At 45.1% G+C, this 22,667-nt stretch overlaps 1 protein-coding gene across 2 annotated transcripts in view; it reads left to right on the forward strand.

The window, feature by feature from the left end:
* Positions 1-22,667, forward strand: part of Mindy4 (MINDY lysine 48 deubiquitinase 4) — a 152,848-nt gene that overhangs the window by 25,556 nt on the left and 104,625 nt on the right. For both annotated transcript variants that reach the window (XM_008827521.3, XM_029560838.1), the window contains exons 3-5: positions 1,071-1,306; positions 3,742-3,988; positions 10,186-10,589. In XM_008827521.3, coding sequence (XP_008825743.2) covers positions 1,071-1,306; positions 3,742-3,988; positions 10,186-10,589 — 887 coding nt within the window. The remainder of the gene's footprint in view (positions 1-1,070; positions 1,307-3,741; positions 3,989-10,185; positions 10,590-22,667) is intronic.

The following is a 22,667-nucleotide window of genomic DNA, read 5'->3' on the forward strand; positions in this document are numbered from 1 at the left end:
TTCCTCCTAAAATGTAATACATTTTTTTTAATTTGTTGATTTTTTTTGTGTGTATATCACACAGAACATACCAAACCATCTTATTCGACTATACACCCACTTCCCAGATAGCACCCTCCCATAGCCTCCCTCCCCCCACTAGAGCCCATATACTCTGATATCCCTGCTTCTGTCTGCTGTGTTGTCAGCTCCCCCAGCCATTCCCCACTTCTTGCCCTTCTGGTGAATCTAGTCAGCCTATCTAGAGGTCTTTGTTTTAGGAGGGTCAGCTGACAGAAACAGATTAAGGGATGAAAGGTTTACTTTGGATCATGGGTTTTGGTATTTCAACTCGTCATGACAGGGAGCGCGTGGTAAATGGAGTGTGAGTTGGTTTATTCACATGGTGTAGATCAGAAGTGGTTAGGCTGGAACCAGGCAGGTGTGACCTTCACAATCCTTCCCCTCATAACCTATTTCTACCACCTCCTAAAACTATAGGCTTAAAAATAAGCCATTAGCTGATGACCAGATGCCTAAAACAAGAGCCCGTGGGGGCATCCCAGTTCAAATCATAACACCCACTAATAAAATGGTCAGGTCCCAATGCTCCTTGGATCTGTAGTGTCCAGCAAGATGGTGGACCCCTGAACACTGCTCTTTGATGTCTACATGCATACTCGGGCATGCATCCCTTTCCCCAAATAACACATAATAAATTAAAAGAAATATGTATGCTTTAAAATGAAAGGTTATATCCTTTATAGTTATTTCTAGTAGGAACACAAAAGGAGATTTGCCTGGGCAGTCCTCTGTCATACCACACTTACTATTGCAATTGTCCACTGACCTGTCTGGTCCATGCACTGGATGTTAGTTCTTTTTACAGTAGAGATTTGTCCTTGTCTGTGAATCTTTCCCCAACACAGTGCCTGGCACAGGGAGTAGGCAACAAGTCAGCGTGTGTTTGCTGGAAGCTCAGTGTGACTGAAAAGCTGGTGAACACATGTCAAAGAGTTGAAATAGTCTTCTTTTTCACCCAAAGGTATACATTCAATTAATGACTTTTTTTTTTCCTCTGTCAATGATAGGCAAAGGGAAATCCTCTAAAAACAAACCTTGAACTCATTACCAGATACTTTCTGGATCACTCTGGAAATACAGACAGTAACATAAGTCAAGAAACCCCAATTCCTGCACTCCCAGTTCCAAAGAAGAATAACAAGCTGCCTTCGAGATGCTCAGAGACCACACTGGTAAATAGATATGATCTTTCAAACGAAGACACAGGAAGGAGAACATCATGGATGGAAGCAAGCAGTGCCAGGTACCGGCTCTTTCTGTTTGCTCTGCATGTCAGTTTCAGGAGGTGCCATAATGAATCACAGTGACTAAATGACTGTATCAGTAAGTGTTCTCCAGGGAAACAGAACTAAATCTGCTTTCCTTAAAGTCAACCAGTTGTAACATCTGGACTGGTCTTAGACTCAGCACCTGTGTTTCATAGCCCAGCTCAATTGATATATGAAATTTAACCATCATTGTAGCTTATGTTATAGTCTGCAGATCAGGAGTCTGAAATCAGTTTCCCTGGGCTAAAGGCAAGCTATCCACAGGGCCAGTTCCTTCTGCAGGTTGGGCGAGGGACATCCACTGCCTTTCCTTTCTCAGCTTCTAGGGCTGCCTATATTCTTTGGTTCAGTGCCCCTTCTTCCTCCTTAAAGTCTGCCTTTCACACATCAGCTTGCATTGTTACATCCCCAACTTCATTACTTACGCTGGTCCTCCTGTCTCCCTCCACAAAAGACTTTGGTGATTAATTACCTTAATCACATCAGTTAGTCTATGATAATCTTTGCGCCTCAAGATTTGTTACTTTACTATATAGGGTAACGCATCAGTTACTTTCATCACTATGACCTAAATACCAGATAGAAGCAACTTAAAGGAAGAATTTATTTTGACTCATAGTTACTGAGCCCATGGTTACTTGGATTATCCTCTTGGCAGCAGACACATGTGGCAGAGGAAAGCTATTCACATCATAGTGGACAAGAAGCAGAGGGGAATACTGGTACTCGTTCGTTTTTTCCTTTTTACCCCCTTTATTCCTCCACCCATGGGATGGCACTGCCCATATTCAGGGTGGGTCTTCCACCTCAGATAAACCTTTATGGAAATACTCTCACAGATACACCCAGAGATTATTCTAAATCTAGTTGACAGTGAAGTTTGACTATCGCAGATATCAGAGCTGCAGTTTCCAGGATTCAGGATGTATACATATTTGGGTGTCACTGTTCAGCTTTCTGTACTCTGTGTTTCAAAATCTCTGTCACGAGCCGTACTGTTTTCTTGAGAGACCTTGAAAGGGGACCACTTTGTGGTGGAGATTACATATGATTCAAACGTTGTTTTTTATATCCCATGATTCCTAAGATTCAGGGGCTTGATTTGATTTGCTTCAAAACAGGTGTACAGTAGTCTTGATTTAACCTCTGTAATTTGGAGAGGAATTCCACTAGTTTATAACCAACATATGCTACATGCACTTCCAATAATGAGTGTAACTTGCTACCATCACACACAGCATGAGGTCACCAATAGTTGGAATGGGTCTTTTATACTTGGCAGAAAAGCATTTCCTTTCTGAAAGTTGAAAATGCTCAGTGCATGGATGTCAAGCCAAGAAAGGGCAGAGGCTTCAAACATGAAAGGCCTTGAGGGTGATATGAAAGTGGCCCCTCTTTCAAAAGCATCTGCTACCTGCCTGGGAACAATCAATAAGCAAAACCAATGCACAGAAATCAATAAACAAAACCAGAAATGAGGTAGTTAAAGCTCCTGGGTCCCCCAGTCTCCCAAGCCCCACACCTGGGTGTGCTTCACTCTTCCTTGTCTGACATTTTCTGCATTTTTGCATCCTGTCAGCTCTTGTGCTCTTCCTGCGCTGATGACAGGGGCCTCTGTTCACACCCGCACAGCTCTTATGAGTGCTTCCCTGGATGCCATGCCTCTGGTCAGCTTGTTCACAGATCCGCTCTTGACCCCAGACAGTGTGAGCTTTCTACAAAACACATTAGGGCAAGCCACTCCCTGCAGCTTTTAGGAGAAAACCAAAACTCTTTAGGATAACTTGTGAGTCTCTGTACAAGACCAACCCCCACTGTTCACTCGAGCTTGTCCTTTTACAGGCCACGTGCTTAGACTTCAGGCAGTCTTCTGATGGTCTCTCCAGGTCACTCCACTGCCCTGGCTCCTTCCTCATGCCCCATCATAGTGCAACTGATTGTTTCCCATTTTTTGCCCTCTTTTGCTTTCTCCCCTCCCTTCCCCTCATCTCCTCTCTCCCACCATCTCATGTGCATATATATACCTGTGCAACTCGACCTAAACAGCCAGAAACGTCGTTTGCCCCAGGAGTTCCCTGCACTCTCTGTGTAGCCAAGCCCGGCTCTGTACTATGGCTGCACTGCAGGTTCCTGATCCTTGATCATTCAGATCTGGAAGGCAGGGAGGCTTCTCAGCCTTCAGACATCAGGACCTAGTCCCTTTGTGGGCCATGGTTCCTAATTTTGCTTTCTTGTCTTTGCTGTACTTGCCCTGATGCCACCATGTTTTCTGTTCCTCACCTCTCATGACAGAGCATTGGCTGGCTATAAACCATCATATATCTATGAATGATGGTTAACTGTGGAATTTATTATTGTCATTGTTAATTTCTTGGGAGACCCTGTTTTAATGAAAATACTGTTTTTGCAGACATGACAGTCTCGATGGGGACATGCTTGGCAATTTCACATCACCAAAAAACACCCCACACAAAAGTAAGCCCACGCATATGGTCCCCAGTGACAGCCTCCCTTTGGCTCCTGGGTGGGAGAAGGTGGATCATCTTCACTCGTCAGAGCCTTGCATGGACCTGAAGAGGCCAGTGGAGAGGACCAGGCCGAAGTCTGGCCTGATTGTCCGGGGCATGATGGCTGGGCCTGTCGCCAGCTCCCCACAGGTGGGACTGCTACTTTGTCTGTTGTCCTTAGATTGGGGAGTGAAAGCTGGGCCTAGGATACTGCTGGCTGCTAGTACAGGACAGCCCCAGGAAGGGGATACATGTGGGGGCAGGAGAGCACCTGCCTCTGTTTTCTTCCTAGCTCGCCATGATCCTCAGCAGGCTTCATTGCCTCCTTGCCCCCAGTTTATCTTCCTCCATCAATGAAGTAGATGCTGTGATTTTATATCCCATTACCAAAGACATAAATTCCTAGCTTTGCAGTTCTGGAGTAGGGGACGTCCCCCACTAGAGAATGTCTTTTTTTAAAAGGAAATAGTTAAAAGGGAATAGAAACCCTGATCCTTACGGTCTCATTTATTTTGCTTTATTTTTTTCTCTTTCACAAAAATTGTAAAAATTTCATATCATTGCTTGATGTTAAGGAAGGATCATGGTATGGTCTCATTAAGTAGGAGACTAAACCAAATGAGAGAACAAGTGTAAAAGGAGTTGAAAAATGACAAATGGGAAAACAGTATGTATTACACATCAACTAAACATTAGTCACAGCAGGATGCTGGGCAGACCTATACCAGGCTGTCTGAGATGCCATCTGCCCTCTCACTTAGCTGAGTGTCTGGATGTATGGTACAGAACCCAATACTACTGTCTTAACTCTGTTTCATGGGATTAGGACAGAGAGCCGGGGATCCTTTCCCTGCCTCTAAGACCCTGTGGGACCTTTGGTTTTTTTAATCTTGGCTCTAGTTCTTACTAGGCAGCTATTTGACATCTCCTGAGACTCTACTATCACAGTGCTCTTTGGTGCATCTTGGGGTGTAGACGAAGGCACAAGTGTACTTCCCTCTGTGGCCCATGCTATACCTTGATGCTGTGTTCCACCCTAACTATTTTGTTGTAAAAGAAAGAAATTCATAAACTGGACCATGCCCAGAGGAAGGAGGCTCAGAACATGAAGAGTTGAGGAAATTTAAGCTCTGAAAGTATTTAATCTTGTTAAGAGAATTCTTGTTGGCAGAATATAGAAGAGTTCTTCAAATGTGGAGGAAGGATTGGCCTAGTCCCAGGGTGGCAAACAGGTACATAATTTTCAGTCTGTAGTGCCATCCCATAATGTCTTGCCTATGGCAGACATTACTAGCCAATCTCAGATCAGAGCGTTTTTTTCTTTTTTTCCTACCAAGCTTGAGTGTGACTTTAGAACACCCTGGGCACCTTGAGTAGTTACTAGCAGTGATTGATGTAGTGGCATATGAAACGGAATCCATTAGCCATTTCAGGCTTTGTCTGAGCCTCCTGAGGGCAGTGGGCTCTGCTATATTTATATGCAGTAGGTTGCACTTGCTCACTGGCCTTTTCAGGGTACAGTGATGTAGACTTTCCCACAGGCTCTGGGAAGCACAGTTACACCAGGTTGGAAGTTGGTCCGAGGTATGTTAGAGCTCCTTCAGCGGTGAACAGGCTGTGTGGTCCCAGGTGTGTTAGAGCTCCTTCAGTGGTGAACAGGATGTGTGGTCCGAGGTCTGTTAGAGCTCCGTTAGTGGTGAACAGGCTGTATGGTCCCAGGTGTGTTAAAGCTCCTTCAGTGGTGAATAGGTTGTGTTGGAAGGGACTAGAGTTGAGTGAAGAGACAACTTGTTGCTCTGCTTGCTGGGGACATGGCAGAAGGGAGCCTGTCTGGTGAGAGTTTGGACTTTAGCAGCAGTGCCTCTCTGACCTTTAAGTCTCAGGGTATCTTCATGCATTTAACATTAAGGATTCTGGAAGCTCCTGTTTATGCAGACTGAATCTGTTAACATTTGCTGTATTAGAAATTAAAGCTTGTGTCTGGAGGGAGAGCTTAGCAGTTAAGAGAGCTTACTGTTCTTCTAAGGGACTGGAGTTCAGTGCCCAGCACCCCCGTGGGGTGACTCACATGTGCCTATGACTCCAGCTCCAGGAAAATCTGTCACCCTCATCTGATACTTGCAGGCACTGTACTCATATGTACAAACCCATACTCAAATACATACATATACACATAATTTAAATCTTAGGGCTGGGCCTGGTATTGCACCCCTTTAATCCTAGGACTCAGGAGACAGAGGCAGGCAGATATCTTTAGACCAGGCCAGTATGGTCTAAGTAGTGAGTTCCAGGGAAGCCAGGGCTGCCTAGTGAGACCCTGTCTAAAAAGACAAAACAAATCTGAAAAAAGGAAATTAAAACTCAAAATTAACATAATTTACTTCATAATTATTAAAACAATAGTAATAAGCTATTTACATTTAACACAACATATTTACTGAAAAATTATATTTCCCGAAACAAAAAAATAGTAACATTGTTTTATATATGTCTTTGCAAATCTCTTTAATGTCTGGCCTAGCAGAAGATAAGGTATCATTTTTGTGTCTGCCTTTGGTCTGTTGCAGTGTATTGCTTTATGAGTAAAGCTTGGCCTTAGGTAAGCCATTAGAAAAAAAGAATTTTAGTAGCTTTTCCAGAAAACTAGGGGTATCCTCTGATACTACCCTAAAACTAGATAAATTGTAGTTTCTTTTTTTAAATTTTTAAAAAAATTTCATTTTATGTGTATACATGTATTGCCTGCATGTAGATAAGTGCACCTGTGTCGTGCAATGCCCAAGGAGGTCAGAAGAGGCTAGGCTGTTGGGTCTACTGGAGTTACGGACAGTTGTTAGCTGCCATGTGGGTGCTGGGATTCAAACCCAGGTCTTCTGCAAGAACAACCAGTGTTCTTAACCACTGAGCCACCTCTCCAGCCCATTTTTTTCCTAGACAAGGTCTCAGGTAGCACAGGCTGGTCTCAAGCTCGTTATGTCGCTGAGGATGACCCTGAAGTTCTGATCTTCCTGCCTCTATTTTCCAGTTGCTGGGATTATAAGTTTGTGCAACCATGTCTGATATTTATCGTCCAAGTCCTTAATGTGGAATCTTAAACTATGTCAATGCACTTTTTGTTTCTTATCAGTTCCAGTGGCCTGTCTTGCCCTGTCTTTTATCCCTGTATGGTTAAATAACATGATGTATTGGCCATTTGAAAAATATTAGTATGGTGCTGGAGAGACAGCTCAGCACTTAAGAGCACTGACTGCTCTTACAGAGGACCCAGGTCTGATTCCCAGAATCCACATGATAGGTAACAACTGTCTATAACTCCAGTTCCGGGAGATTTGATGTCTTCTTCTAACCTTCAAGGGCATTGCATGACATGGGTGCACTTACATACATGCAGGAAATATACACATAAAAGTAATAAAATATTTTTAAAAAAGAAAAATACTATTTATTGAAGTATATAGATCTTCTAAATGGAGACCCATTTCATTATATGAAACATCATATTTGTTGATGTTACCACGCAAGACTACAAGAAAAATTTTAAATCCCTCCAAGCCCTGAAGTTTACAGTGTTTGATGTAAGATTCCCAGAATTCTGATTTTTATCCAGCAACTTGGATTTTTATCACTGACAAAAATACACTATTTGTTTCCCTTGGTGTGACATTCATAATTTATTTTCAAGAAATGCCTGCTAAATTCCCAGGTCTGAATCACCATGGTCTTTCTGTTAGTGGTTCTGTGAAAACTACAGCAAGTTCACTCCACTTACAGATGGTTGTGAACTCTCTAACTGCCGTCCTTTGTACCCAGATGACTGTGTATATCCCTCCTGTTTGGTCACACAAAATATTGAAATGATGTGTGCTCTTCAGTTGACTGAGTGAAGTTCATGTTTATGCTTCAGTGGAGATATTCTTAGGTAAACTCAGTATTATATTTGTTCATCTTTATTGCAAGTGTGTGGCAGTGAAGGATGTCCAGCACAGTAAAGTTTGGTGCCACAGCCTAGGTTGGTGCTCAAAGTCAGCAGCTTTTCTGACTGTTGCTTTACATACGAGGTCACGGTGAAAAAGGCCAATCAAGTCATTTTATTATTGCCTCAGTCAGTTTTCTGTTACTCTAACAAAATATCTAATGCTTAATATTTCATTCAAAAGAGCTTATTTAGGTCATAGTTTTAGAGCTGTAGAGTCTAAATCAGGCTGTCCTATCTGCTCGGACTCTGGTAAGGACTTTTTGACTCCATCACAGCACAAGTGACTTCAACGATAGTGTGCATGTGGCAGAGGCAGGCTGTGTTGTGCGTATGAAACGGGTTTCAGGCAGATGCCAGGCTCTTTTATAACCATTCATGTAGGAACTAATCCAGTCCCATGAGATCTGTACAGATCCCTTCAAAGGGTGGTGCCCCTGTGATCTAGTAGCTTTCTGTGGGCCCTATCACTTCAGGTTTCCTCAGCCTCAACACCTCCACACTGGGGACCAAACTCGCAGCATACAAACCTTGGAAGACATACTCAAGTCATATTCAAACCATAGCACTTACTACAAAATTTGTTTTGAGTCCCCTAAGAGGATCTGGAGGCCTCTAGATGTCAGTGGGCAACACTTTGAGAACAGGTAGACATGGTGGATGTCAGGGTTCTGTCTCCTACAATGACATTGTAATGGTTTAGTGTGGGCAGGTGAGACTTTGATAACCAGTGTGAAGGAGGTGACTTGGCTCTGCCTTCTTACAAGGACATTCTGCATACTTCTTTGATGATTCTTTTGGGAAGAGGTTCCCCCTGGGATATCTGAATCCTGTGAAGGACATTGGAGGGTGGTGGCTGTAGAATTTCCTAGATTTTCTGGACCACGTTTGGCTACACTTGCTGGGTGCTCGAGAGAAGAGGAGCCAGGCTTGCTGGGTGTTTCATCTCAACAAGTTTTTTTTTTTTTTTTTTTTTTTGGTGTTTTTGAGACAGGGTCTCCCTGTAGCCCCAGCTGTCCTGGAACTCACTATGTAGACTAGGCTGGCCTTGAACTCAGAGATCCGCCTACCTCTGCCTCCCAAGTGCTGGGATTCGTGTGCCACCACGCCTGGCTTCATCAGTTTTTATTACTAGGTCAGCTCTGTATTTAAGGATGAGATAAGAGACTATAAATTTGTGTCTCCTTAGAAACAGTGACTAATGTCTTCCTCAGTCTGTGCAGGGAGGCCCTGGCCAGCTTCTGGAGCAAGTTTTCAGTGCCTGGTAGTTTCCATGCAGCCAGAATTCTATAAAAATTAGATCTCCTTCCAGCCAGGCCACCACTGGCCCCTGAGTTTCTTTTGGAAATGCTTAGAGGTCCTGAAGCTTAAACCAAAGAAAAGCCCAGAAGCTTGATTTTGCCACTCCACAGTCTCCTGCTTCTACTGCCCCCATGACTGATTTCCTCAGCAAATCACTAATAGGAATGGGCACAGTCCACTTGAGTCCTTTGAGTTCCTTCTTTTCAAAAACTAAGAAAATCTTTAGTGCTTAGGAGATATGGGCCGCTGAGCTGGGGTTTTCCATGGACACCAGAGTCTCATGAAGAAGGGCTTTGGCCATTCCTGATCTACCACCAGGAGAGGTTGAGTTCCTGTGTAAATGGAGATAGGGAATGGCAGCAGTCTGCTGACCACTATGATGCCGTGATGTGCCATTCTGTACTAGGGCTGTACCTGATCCTAACTGGGGTCTTAGGGAGGGACCTTCTCTCATCCCAAACCTGAGGGCCAAAAGTGTTTTAGTTTAGAATATGTTTGTTTATATTTCATAAAGTTAGCACAGTGCATAACTTACATAGCACATAACTCCACTAGCAAAACAAGTAAACAGAAAACACTCCTGTAGCTAAGCATGAGAATATTAACTTCTTAAAAACTTGGCAGCAACCTCCTAATAGTTGAAAATAGCTCATCACAGGATTTCTGAGGAAACCCTCATTTTCTGAGGATGGGGATATAGAAATAGCAGCTTATATTGCCAGCTTATATTGCCAGAGAGTAAGTGAGGGACAGAGTCCTTAAACAGCTGCCACAGGTGATTCATTTGTAAATGGGGACACATGAATTAGATACTTGACTGACAGGTTTCCCTGTTACCTGAAACAGTCTGGGAAGGAGTGTAAGAAAGACCCCAAGGGTGCTCCAGGGTCTATTCAGGTGGGGGTGTCAGTGAATGAGCACTATTGTCAGGAGCACTGGGTGGCACCTGCCAGAACAGGGAAGGAGTCAGATGGGAACAGACCTTCCTGGGGAGGAACCATCATGGAGAATGTGTTTTTTTTTCAGCACCCCTAGTGGTGGATCCTCACTGCTTCTGTCTTTATTCCCTCAGGACTCTTTCCACAAAGGCTCTCTGAGGAGGTCCTCATCCTTGAGCAGGAAGCCCCAAGCCCCAGAGGAGAGGCAGCATCAGCCTGGGCTCTCTGCCCATACCCTCGCCTATCCAGGCCCACAGGAGGTCCTGGCATCCATCAGTGACTCCATCGCTAGGAGGCCCCTGGGCCAGCCGAGTGAACTGGCCTGGGAGAAACAGAAAGCCACTGCCAGCAATCAGGGACTACTCCAGAGCGACAGGCCCAGGCCCAGAAGTTTTTCAGAGGATGGCCCAGCAGGATTTGGCCACACGGAGGTCAACACACCTTTGAGGTTGTGCTCACCTGGTGGGAATTCCAGGATGACCCAGGAGCAACTAGAAAGAGCATACAAGCAGCAGGGCAGTGAGCCCCTTCCTCTCAGGTGGGTGTGCAGAGCCATCGGTAGCTTTTAAAACAAATACTGCCTTGCATATACCATCCAGTCTCTCCTGGCTTCCAAGGGTGTTATTGGTCTCCTGGGTCCTCACTGCAAGCCTGATGCAGGCAGGGCAGGGGGACCACCATCAGCCGAGAAGAGAATGGTGCCAGAGGTCACACTTTCCGGAAGTTCTGGGGAGGTCTCAGTGTATCCCATTTTCCCCATAGCTGAAGAAGGCTGTAGGCAGATGGTCCCAAAACACATCTGCAGCAGCACACCCAGCTCATGTGGGTAGTTTCCTGCATTCTAGACAGTGATACACTGCTCCTAAAGGCTCTAAAGGCTCCTTGGGGGCGTTATTTTTATTTCTTTGACCTTGTTTTTACTGTCGTTTTTTCACAATAGGCCATTGATGATTCCTACAGTGATTCATTTTGAATGTTCAATTAATCATATTCCTGCAGTGAGCCTATCTTTGCCATGATATCTTTTTATATATCATTGGATTTTAGTTATTAATATTTTATCTATGAGTTTTGTGTCTAATGTCAAGGAGGAGATTGGCACATTTTCCGTGTTGCAGTCCCTTGTTAGGTGCTGGCACATAGTTATGTTGCAAGTAGTCTTTCTTTCTATTCTCATGAAGAATTGGTATAAGATTGATTTTATTGTCTCCTTAAATACATGGTAGAATTTACTGGCGAAGACTTCTGAAAGGTTTTAAATTATGTAGTCAGTCAAAATATTTATAATTAGAAATTCTATTTCTTCTGCACCAGTTTTGCCAAGTTGTATTTTTCAAGAAGTTTGACAATTTTATCTATATTTAAAATTTATTGGTACAAAATTACATAGTTAAAATATGCTTCCATCATCTTAAAGTTGTAAGATCCATAGTGATATCTCTTTTTCATTCCTGATTTGTTTTCTCTTTCTCTCTCCCTCCTTTTCTCTGTGAACACATATAAACTCAGCTAGTCTTATGAGTACTATGTATTTTCAAAGAACCACCTTTTAGCTTTATGCACTTATTATTTTATTGAAATTTTACAAATTTCATGCATTATATTTTGATCATATTTTGACCCCCCTCCCCTATCTGTACATCTCTTATAGCATGCTCCACTGAATTTCATGTACTCTGTCACATATTAAGGTTTAACAAGTCAAATTTGCGTTCCAAATGTCCTTTGGTGTGTGTCCATCCGCTGGATCCTGGCTAACCTATCTAGCATCACACCCTCAAAGAAAACCAACTTTTCCTCTCCCAGTAGTTATTGGTTGCCTGTGGTTCCTCAGCTAAGGTCGGGCCTTCTTTCCCACTTCCCCACTACTATGCTGGGATTTTGTCTGGCCAGAGCTTACGTGGGAATTGTGTGTGCTGCTACCTTTGCTGTGAGTTTATATGAGTGACTTCCAAGCTCTCTGGAAAACTCAGTTTGCTTGTGGTCATCCACCACCCTGACTCTACAATCTTTCTACCTCTCTGAGACTTGGGTGACAGAAGTTTGATACAGGAGTCCTATTGAGGCATACACACTCTGTAGTCTTTTATTCTCTGCACTTTGGCCATTTGTGGCTTTCTGGGCTGATCATCTTCTTGCACTGAAGAAGCTTTGCTGGTAAGAGTTGAGAGCTGCATTAATTCTCTTTCCTTTCCTGTTCCACTACGCTCCCCGAGCCTTAGAGTGGAGGTTACATTGTAGATGAGTCACTTAGGACTGGGCATCTCACAGACACCTATTCTTGAAACTTCCTTGATGAGTTTTGTGAGGTACACTTGTATCTAAGAATTTGGAGCTAGAATCCACAAATGAGAGAGAACATACATTGCTTTATTCATGTTAAAAAAAAATCACTGATTTGGGCTCTTTAAAATTATTCTACTTTCCTTGAATTTAATTTGCTATTTTCTAGTTTATTGACATGGATCTTTAATACTTGATTCTCAATTTTCTCCTTTTGTAATAAGTGTGTGCCCCCGTAGTCTAGTGTACACCCATAGTCTAGTGTACACCCATAGGCTAGTGTGCCTCCGTAGTCAAGTGCACACATAGTCTAGTGTGCCCCGGAGCCTAGTGTGCACCCATAGTCTAGTGTACACATGTAGTCTAGTGTGCACCCATAGTCTAGTGTGCCCCGGAGCCTAGTGTGGCGCAAATGTTCTAGTTGAGCCATGTAGTCTAGTGTGCACCCATAGTCTAGTGTGCCCCGGAGCCTAGTGTGCACCCATAGTCTAGTGTACACATGTAGTCTAGTGTGCATCCATAGGCTAGTGTGCCTCCGTAGTCTAGAGTGCGCACATAGTCTAGTGTGCCCCATAGTATAGTGTGTCCCAGAGCTTAGTGTGCACCCATAGTCTAGTGTACACATGTAGTCTAGTGTGCATCCGTAGTGTAGTGTGCCCCGGAGCCTAGTGTGCACCAATAGTCTAGTGTATACATGTAGTCTAGTGTGTACCTGTAGTGTAGTGTGTCCCGGAGCCTAGTGTTCACCCATAGTCTAGTGTATATGTGTAGTCTAGTGTGCACCCAGAGTGTAGTGTGCCCCGGAGCCTAGCGTGCCCCCGTAGTCTAGTGTATACCATTAGTCTACTGTGCCCCAGAAGCCTAGTGTTCACCTGTAGTCTAGTGTGCACCTGGAGTATGGTGTGCCTGGTAGTCTAGTGTGCCCTGGAGCCTAGTGTACACCCATAGTCTAGTGTGCCTTGTAGTGTAGTGTGCCCTGGAGTGTGGTGTGCACCCATGGTCTAGTGTGTCCCTTAGTCTAATGTGCAGGCATAGGGGAACATTAGACTATGGGGGCACACTAGACCACGGGTGCACATTAGACTATGGGTCTATGGTTGCACACTAGGCTCCGGGGCACACTAGACTACAGGTATACACTAGACTGTGGAGCACACTAGACTATGGGTCACACTAGACTGTGGGTGCGCACTAGACTACAGGGTATGCTAGACTACGGGCACACTAGACTATGGCTGCACACTAGACTATGTGTGTATGCTAGACTATGGGCACACTAGACTATGGGGCACACTAGACTACAGGGCACACTAGACTATGTGTGTACAGTAGACTATGAGGGCACACTAGACTATGGCTGCACACTAGGCTATGTGTGTACGCTAGACTATGGGTCACACTAGACTATGGGTCACACTAGACTATGTGTGTACAGTAGACTACAGGGCACACTGCCAGCTCTGCTCCCTGTGGACATTGTTTCTTAATTTGTTTTTCAGCTCCTGTTTCTTCTCTACTAACATGTCTAATATGCTTTTAAACTTATCTAATAAATTCTTAATTTCAATTATTTTATTTTCCAGTTTAGAACTTGTATTCATCTGAAAAACAGATGCAGTTCCTTCTAAATTTTTTTATTTGAAAGCATATCATTCACCGTCAGTTTAAAGTCCCTGTGCACCAGTATTTGTATCACCTGTGGTCTGCTGCTGTTGTGAACTTTGCCGTTGAACTCTAATCTTTGTGTCCTATTTCTATGTATTTCTGAAAATTTTGACTGAACCCTAGTCATTGTGCATGGGTAATTAATTAGATTAGGCCTGGTTAATGTCACCTTTTTTTTTTTTTTTTTACATTTTCATTCATTTGTTGTTGGGGGGCGCACAGACAGCACAGTGGAAGAAGACTTCTGCAGGTTGTTCTCCCACCTCTACACCAGCACTATGGGCTCCTTTCCCCCTCAGGGACAGAATTCAGGACTTGGTGGCAAGCACTTTTAATTGCTCAGCCAAATCACCAGCCCCAATGTCACCCTCAAAGGAGGATTTAATTTTCTTTCCTTTCAGTGGATATTAGTCTCTTACTGATTTTAGACTTTGTAAAATATGGTGGTGCACGCCTTTAATTCCAGCACTTGGGAGGCAGAGGCAGGTGGATCTTTGTGAGTTCAAGGCCAGCCTGGTCTACATAGTGAGTTCCAGGACAGCTGGAGCTACAGGGAAACCCTGTCTCAAAAAGACAGAAAAAAAAAAATCTCCTCTAATTCTGGTACTGTCTAATAGCTTTGTTTATCATGCCCTTTGTTCAGCAAAGATCCTTAATATCATAGAACCAATCTGATTTGGTGTATGGTTTACATTTTAAACTCTGTTTCAACTGTTTGCACTTGTTGAGGTGCAAAGAGCTTCTTTAGTTTGCCTTTATGATGGTGAGAAGGTTTTCCCTGTGGCTCTACTCTGTAATCTGTTTTGCCACGTTGACTTGTGAGGCCACTTCCACTCTTTACCAAGGTCTCACACAGACAGGGTCTGTCTCAGCTCTCCAGGCTGTTTCATTGGTTCTTCTCCTTCGCTCTTTCCCTCCCTCCCTCCCTCCCTCATTTTCTTTACTTGCCCCCCCCCCCCCTTTCTAAAGCCACATGAACATACTTTTGGTTACTATGGCCTTGTAGTTTTTAATCCTTTTCTCTTGCTGTGATAAAATACTACAACCAAAAAAACCTTATAGACAATAGTGTTTATTTGGGTCTAAGGTTCAAAGGGATGAGCCCATCATGGTGGGAAGGCAAATGATACAGCAAGAAGCTGAGAGATCACATCTCAACCACAAACAGGAAGCAAAGAGAGCCAACTGGAGTAGGGTGAGGCTGTAAATCTCAAAGTGTGCCCCCCCCCCCGCCCAGTGATGTACTTCCTCCAGCGAAGCTTCATGACGTACTGTCTCTCACAACCTCCCCAAATAGCACCACCAACCAGGGAATAAGTTTTCAAATACATGAGCCTATGGGGGACATTCCCATTCAAACTGCCACATAGTTATAGCTGTGTATCATCGTGGGACCAGTCCTCCCTTCTCCTCCATAGCTGTCCTCAAGTATTTATTCTTTCTGCAGAATTTTTGTTTGTTTGTTTCTATGGGGTACATGTTCAGCACCCTCCTGTGGAGGGAGGCCAGCGGGTTTCTTGCTGTAAAGGTCCTGTTTGCCATCATCTCACCCCATCTTGTCAGTCAGGTGTTCCTGCTGAGTGCCTTGACATCTCCTTCCCCATGCTCTCAGTGTCTTACTGTTTCTGCAGAACCTGTCATTACCAGAGACTGATTCATTTATTGTCTATTTTTCTCCTCTACAATAGATGATGTTTCACGGAAGCAAGGACCTTTCTGTTCTTTGCTCCTTTGACAGTGCCTGGCACGTAGAAAATACTCCACAAATGGTTGCTTAATGCTACCCCTACTGCTACTGATAGCAGCAGTGCAAAACTCAGCAATCTCTTGGCAAGGACCCATTTTGTGTATAGTACTCTTCTAAACTTATTCTTTTAAGTTTATTCTTTTAATTCTCATTGAAGGTCTGTGAGGGAAGTACGATGATAATCCTCATTTACAAAAGGAGGAAAGTCACTCAAAGGAGTTTACTTCATTTGCCCATATTTCTGCATCTAGTGAGACTCAGAGCAGTGTCTGGTGACACATGAATGAAAGTCTCACATCTCCTGTGTAGGAACCCTTGGCACAGCCATTGGGTGGTGACTGGCTCTGGCCAGAACACTCCCAGCGATGGGAATGCAATATTCCCTAGCACCTTTGCTTACTGCTGACTCTCAAAGAGTCTTCTTCACCCTGAGCTGATCAGTTTGCCTCTAGTTTAATCCAGAGATTCTTGTTTTTTGCTTCAGAGTCAGAGAAGGTTTGTACTAGATGAGGGAAACATACCAAAGCTAGTTAGTGGGTGCATTCCCATGCTGTGGGGGTCCAGGAGACAGTGGCTCTGGGGAGTAGAATGAGAGCCCTGGGGTCTTCAGTTCTCGTTCGTCCTTAGTTTCCTCACCATTGCTTGACCATGTGTTGGTCACTTTGTCCCTGGGCTTCTGGCTTCTTCATCCGGCTCACATCCACCTGACCTAAGATTCTTACTTCCAGTTATTCTGCCCTCTGTGTTAATCATCAGGTATTTAGTTATGATTTACTGTTTACAGTACACTTGGTATGCCCATGATTTTGGATTCTGATGATGTGGGTTAGAAAACCAGCTCTGTCCTTTATAAATCTTGAGAAATGGCATGAACTTTGTCTTCTAGGAAGAGGGTCAGGTTAAAATGTTTGTGAAGACTTCTCCTCCAGTATCAGGCGAAGTGTAACCAGGGGTATTTGATGTGTGTTTAGCAGTTTTGACCTCTGTGTCAGTCAATCAGCATGTATCTCTATATAGTGTCCTTCCTCCTCCACTTCCTTCTACTGCTCTCCTTCCTCCTCTTCTCTTTCTCCTCTTCCTCCTCCTCCTCCTCCTCCAATTACTCCTCCTCCTCTAATTCCTCCTCCTCCTCCTCCTCCAACTCCTCATTCTACTGCTCTCCTTCCTCCTCTTCTCTTTCTCCTCCTCTTTGAAGCTCTTCCTCTTCTTTCTTTTCCTCCTTTTCTGAGCACCACACTAAATGCATCCCATTTTCTCATTTGTTCTTTTAATAATCAATGTAGGTATTAGTTTTGGATTTGTTTAATAGGGAAAGTTTCCATTCAATAATATCTTTTTCACTCTAAACAAACTAATAAAAGGTACTGGCCATACAAGAGCCACTGTAGCATCTTTGTGATCATTAAAGGTACAGGTAGACGGTAGGAAGTCATGAGGGCTTGTGGTCCCAGGGATACTGCCCCTCCAGCTCATTGCAGACCAAGGGACGAGTCCTCATGTGCTCACCTGGTATGGAGGGCAAACCCTGAAGGACTAGCTCACTCCCAGCAGGAAACAGGTTGAGCCTAGCATGCCCCTTTATTTATACCAAATTTACCCACCAAATGAGGAATGGAAGGGAGGAGAAGGCCCAGGAAGGGTAGAGCAGTGAACTTTCTCCAAAGAGAGGCAAGGACATTTTTTTTCTTTTTTTTTTTTTAAAGTATTATACATTTTTTGCAGAACATATTTTAGACAAAAATAGAACAGTGTGTGTTTTCCAACATAATGGAGAGTGATTCCTTTATGAGGACAATAAATGTTTGAAATAAAACTTACACAGTCTTATAAGATTAGTCACTATTTCTGAACTGTCTGTGTATCTGTTAACTCTAAGTCCAGTTTTTGTTTTTGTTTTTTTTTTAATAAACTGAGTGCTCATATTAAACTAAACATTTTGAGTTGCCAGTTTTCTAGTTAAGTGAATGCTAACCCCCCCTTTAAAGTTTTAATATTCCTGGATGGAAATTGTCTATAAATGTATTCCTTTTCTTAACAGCAGAATGTAACTCAATATTAGTGACTTAAGGTCATAATATAAACATGCCTTTTTGTTGCAGGTTTCCTCACGGGTTCAGCCCATGAGGGACTGCAGGGAACGAGGGTTCTGGCCTAGGTGGGGGTGAGAGGTGTGGAGTCAACACACAGACACCGGGAGTTGGGTGAGAGCAGGCACTAGGCGAGGTGCTGCAGACTCGTTTATTGCTGGGAAGTGCAAGCCTTATATACCTCTTCCCCTGCCCCCAGTGTCCCATAAGTTGGTGTGTTGCTTCCTGATAGATGCCCTTATCTGGGCAGATTATTGGTTGGCTATTTTGCGAAAGCGTGGGCTGCGCTCTCAAAGCGGAAGCTGTGTTCTCTGGCGCAGCCTATACTTAAGCCTGGCACTTCCTCTCCTACATATCCATCCCTTTTTATTATAGAAAGGTCAGTGGGAGCCGAGGTTCTTTGCCTCGACATAGTTGACCCCACCTCAGAGGGCACCCAGCTTGATGGACTGTGCCTGTCTTAGGTCATCCTGACATCAGGATATTACCTGTCATTGACTACCAGCCCTTGAAGGGTGTGACCTCTGGCGTGACCATGTGAGGGAGGAGGAGGGCAAGAAATTACACAGCCGCTTGTCGGATGTCAGCAAGCCAAACCTGCTGGACCTCAGGGGGGTAGAGACACCTTGTAGAGACAAGGTATCTCCAGGCTGCCAGGGAGGAAGCCTGCAGGCAGCCATAAAGGGGAGCATGTGTCCAGGAGTGAGTAGGAGGCAGTGTTCCCATGGAATAGGAAAGTGCAATGTAGTGAGAAGTTTATAGGTGGGAGGGCACTGGATCCATGGAGGACGCCTGACCCTTGGGGGGAAGGGGTGGTGGCCCCAGGGGGCACGAAGGACACTGTAGTCTCTGAAGTGTCTTTTACTAAGGGAGAACAAATTTTGAGGTCCCATAAGGAGCCCTGACTCCGGTTTCCATGAAAGTTGCCTGTTGTGATGTTAAAGAGGGAATGACAGCGAGAGGCATTCGGGGAGGAGAGGTAAAGGACTGGGCTGAAGCAGGGTGATCCTGCAAGGGACCATGTGCCATTTATGGGAACGGATGCATGAATCAATTCCATGGTGGGGAGACTGAGGGATTCATCAGTAGTAAAGAGAACCGGGAAAGCGGGTGACTTTTCATTTACAGGGAGGATCAGAGGTAGTAAGGGACCAGCGCCCAGGGATCTGAAGCCTGGGAAGAAGCACAGCCAAAGGACAAAATGTGCCAAAGATAACAAAGCCGGAAAAGGATGTCATGGCTTATCAAACTCGCAGTCAGGCCCAGTCTCCAGATGGGTTTCCATAGCTGGTTGGATGTCTCTCGATGGAACTCAGATGGGGGTCATAGCATCCTGTGGAAAAATACAAGCATGTCCTCATCCTCGTGTCAGGATGGGGGCTGGTTTTTGCCACAGGGATGAAATAGGATCCCTCCACCTAACTAGTGGCAGAGGCATAGCCCGAGGCAAGAAGGACCAATGTTTGTATGCTGGACTGAGGCCCCGGTCATCAAACATGAGGAAATTAAGGTGGAACAAAGCCTCAGTAAGAGCCAGGTAAGGGTCACGTTTGGCCTCAGCAGAGAGGCTTTTAGCCAGGAGGGACTTAAGTGTCCTGTTGGTCCTTTCGACAATGGCTTGTCCTTACGGGTTATAGGGAATACCAAAGGTATGTTTGATTTCCCAGGAGGAAACAAATTTATTGAATTCTTGAGAGGAATAAGCGGGCCCATTATCAGTCTTAAGTGCCCAGGGTGTGCCCATGATTAACATGGCAAGCTTTATAGCTTTAATGGCATGTATAGTCTTTTCCCCTGAGAGAGCTAAAGCATAAGTAAGGGAGGAACATGTGTCAACTATAACATGAATGAATCTCAATTTCCCAAAACGGGAGTAGTGAGTTGCATCCATCTGCCAAATGGCATTGGGTATCAAACCACGCAGATTCACTCCTCCCCTGTTAAGGGGCCCAAGAGGCATAGGTGGGGCACAGGTAGCACATGAGCAGACAAGGTGCTTGCATTGGGACACAGGGATTTCTGGGAGTTTATGAATACTCTGAGGGGACAGGTGGAGTTGTTGATGTAAAGCTCTTGCTTGTTCTAACAGGCTAGATTGGACTGTCATGATTAGGGCATCTGTGGTGGCATTCCCCTGAGCTAGGATTCTGGGAAGGGCAGAATGTGAGCGGATTTTTTGAGCAGAGAACTTGCTCAAAATATGGGGAGTTGGGTCCTGATTTGTTGGCAGCTTTGCGGATGAGTGCAAGGTACGTGAGGGGGTGGGCACCCATGGCTGTTGTGCAGCATTGGGCCAACATTAACTGGAAAGGCAGACACAGGCTGGCAAGGGGCAGTAAGGTGTGGGTGGGCTATGTAGAAGGTAAAGGGCAGGCCAAGCAGAAAGAACCACAGGTAGAGGTGCAGCACGTTCACGAAGGTGGCCCGGTGCGGGTCGGGTCATAGTACCGGCCACCACTCAGCTCAGCCCACGCCCCTTGCTGGAGGATCTGTAGCGTCTGTGACCCCATCCCCACCTGGCGCCACCTCCGCCACCACCGCCTTCCATGCTCTGGCCCCAGCTGTGGCCCATCTAGCCCCCACCCGAGCTCCAGGAAAGCGGCCTGGCGCCACGGTGGTTGCTGCTGCTCTGGGAGGAGGAGGCTGTGAGCTGGGAGGAGGAGATGGCCGAGGAGGAGGCTTTAAGGCTGGCAATAATGAAGGGGAAAAGGAGCACAATAACGTCAGGTTCTCTATTGAATGTTTTTCAAGCTCACCACAAAAGTAAAAGGCAAGGGTGACTACCAAGAGGCACAAATGAAGCAAACAAGGACCATGAGCCACTCAGACATAAACCGCCCCCAACATGAAAAGGTGTATAGGATCCAAATGTCTTGTGCTTAGTGAGGGACTTCTGCCGGCCATGACTCCTTCAGCTGTATGCTCACACAGTGTCTCTGGGACAGGCAACAGGAAGACCCGAAGCCTGGGTTCTGTGTTTGGGGTGGATCAGCCCTGTGTGAACTCACCAGGATGAGCCAAAGAGTAAAAGGTGTTGACGTGGGCTTTGGGATCATGCAGCGGAGTGTGCCTTCCTTATTTAACAACAAATATGGCAAACAGGGTAGAGGGGACAGAGGAGGGGGCCGCTTGCTCACCCTCGAGCATCCGAACAGACAGACAAAACTCAGGGTCTGCTCACTGAACCAACTGAAGTTGGGGGCATTGCCAATGCTGGGGGGGCCAAGAACCTTGTTCCAGCGCCAGCTGTTGCAGGTTTTCTCACAGGTTCAGCCCATGAGGGACTGCAGGGAACGAGGGTTCTGGCCGAGGCGGGGGTGAGAGGTGCAGAGTCAACACACAGACACCAGGAGTCAGGTGAGAGCAGGCACTAGGTGAGGTGCTGCAGACTCGTTTATTGCTGGGAAGTGCAAGCCTTATATACCTCTCCCCCGCCCCCAGTGTTCCATAAGTTGGTGTGTCGCTTCCTGATAGATGCCCTCATCTGGGCAGATTGTAGGTTGGCTATTTTGCGGGAAGTGCAGGCTGGGCTCTCAAAGCAGAAGCTGTGTTCTCTAGTGCAGCCTGTGCTTAAGCCTGGCACTTCCTCTCCTACACATTTTGTACTCCAGAAGATGCTGATGGGATAAGAGATGGAAAGAACTATTGTGTGGATATACTACAGCTCTTTATTAGCTGATGGACATTTGAGCTGCACTTACTTTTGAGTATCCTTTTATTTTTGTTTTTTGATTTTTTTTTTTTTTTTGTAGACAATCTCTCACCATATAATTCTGGCTGTCTTGGAAGACTGTTCTTTTTTATTTATTTTTATTTTATATGTATGAATGTTTTGTCTGCATGTGTGTATGTATACCACATGCATGCCTGGTCTCCATGGAAGCCAGAAAAGGGTGACAGAGTCCCTGAAACTGGAGTTACAGGAAGTTGTTAGTTACCATGTGGGTGCTGGGAACTGAACCCTGGATCCTCTGCAAGAGCAGCTAGTGTTCTTAACTGCTGACCCATCTCTCCAATCCCAGCAAGGATACTTCTAGGCTTACACAGGCCATTGATTAAAAGTAGGGACCAGAGGGGCTGACAATATAGGCAAGTATGGGGCTGTATTCATTCTCTATCGCTGGTGTAATGAATCACAACATTGTGACTAGAAAACAGTACAGACATATTACCACACAGAGGCCAGAGGCCTGAACTGACTGACTGTCACTAGGCTAAGGTCAAGGCTAAGCAGGGCTGCCTGGCTTCTAGAGCCTTGAAGGGAGTCTTCCCTTTACCTTTCCCAGTTTCAGGTCACTGCTGGCGGTCCCTGGTTGCTGGTCCCTTTCCCCATCTTCAAAGGCAGCTGTGATTGCTGAGTCTTCCTCAGGCGGCCACCTTTCTGCTTCCCCCCTCTACTTCCATCTTCTACAAGTAAGGACCCAGTGATGGTACGGGCCCTCCTGGATAATTAGGCTGCTGTCCCCACCTTGAGGTCATCTGGGCAGCAGCCATCCCCAGCCTTAATTTGCCCTTGCTGAGTAGCCTAACATATTCAGCAGGTCTGGGATTGGGATGGGATGGTTTTAGAGGAGAGGGTCATTATTCTGCCATATGCAGAGGGCAACTGTTTCTTGCAGCATTTCAAGATTCTTCTTGGTCTCATTAAAGTTTTTAAAGTGTTGTCTTCTACCCTCACAGCATGTCTTTCTTTATCTTCTAGGAGTTGCCATTTCACCTTTCCCTGGTGTTTTGTTGTGTTGATCTTTCCTTTTTCTTTAAAAAAATATTCTTGGTTTTGTGTGAGCAGGGGATCAGGAAAGCCCACAACCATCCAAGTGATCCCCAGGGGCTT

The sequence above is a fragment of the Nannospalax galili genome, unplaced genomic scaffold, assembly GCF_000622305.1.
Source record: "Nannospalax galili isolate Female #2095 unplaced genomic scaffold, S.galili_v1.0 scaffold132, whole genome shotgun sequence".
Taxonomy (NCBI): Eukaryota; Metazoa; Chordata; class Mammalia; order Rodentia; family Spalacidae; genus Nannospalax; species Nannospalax galili.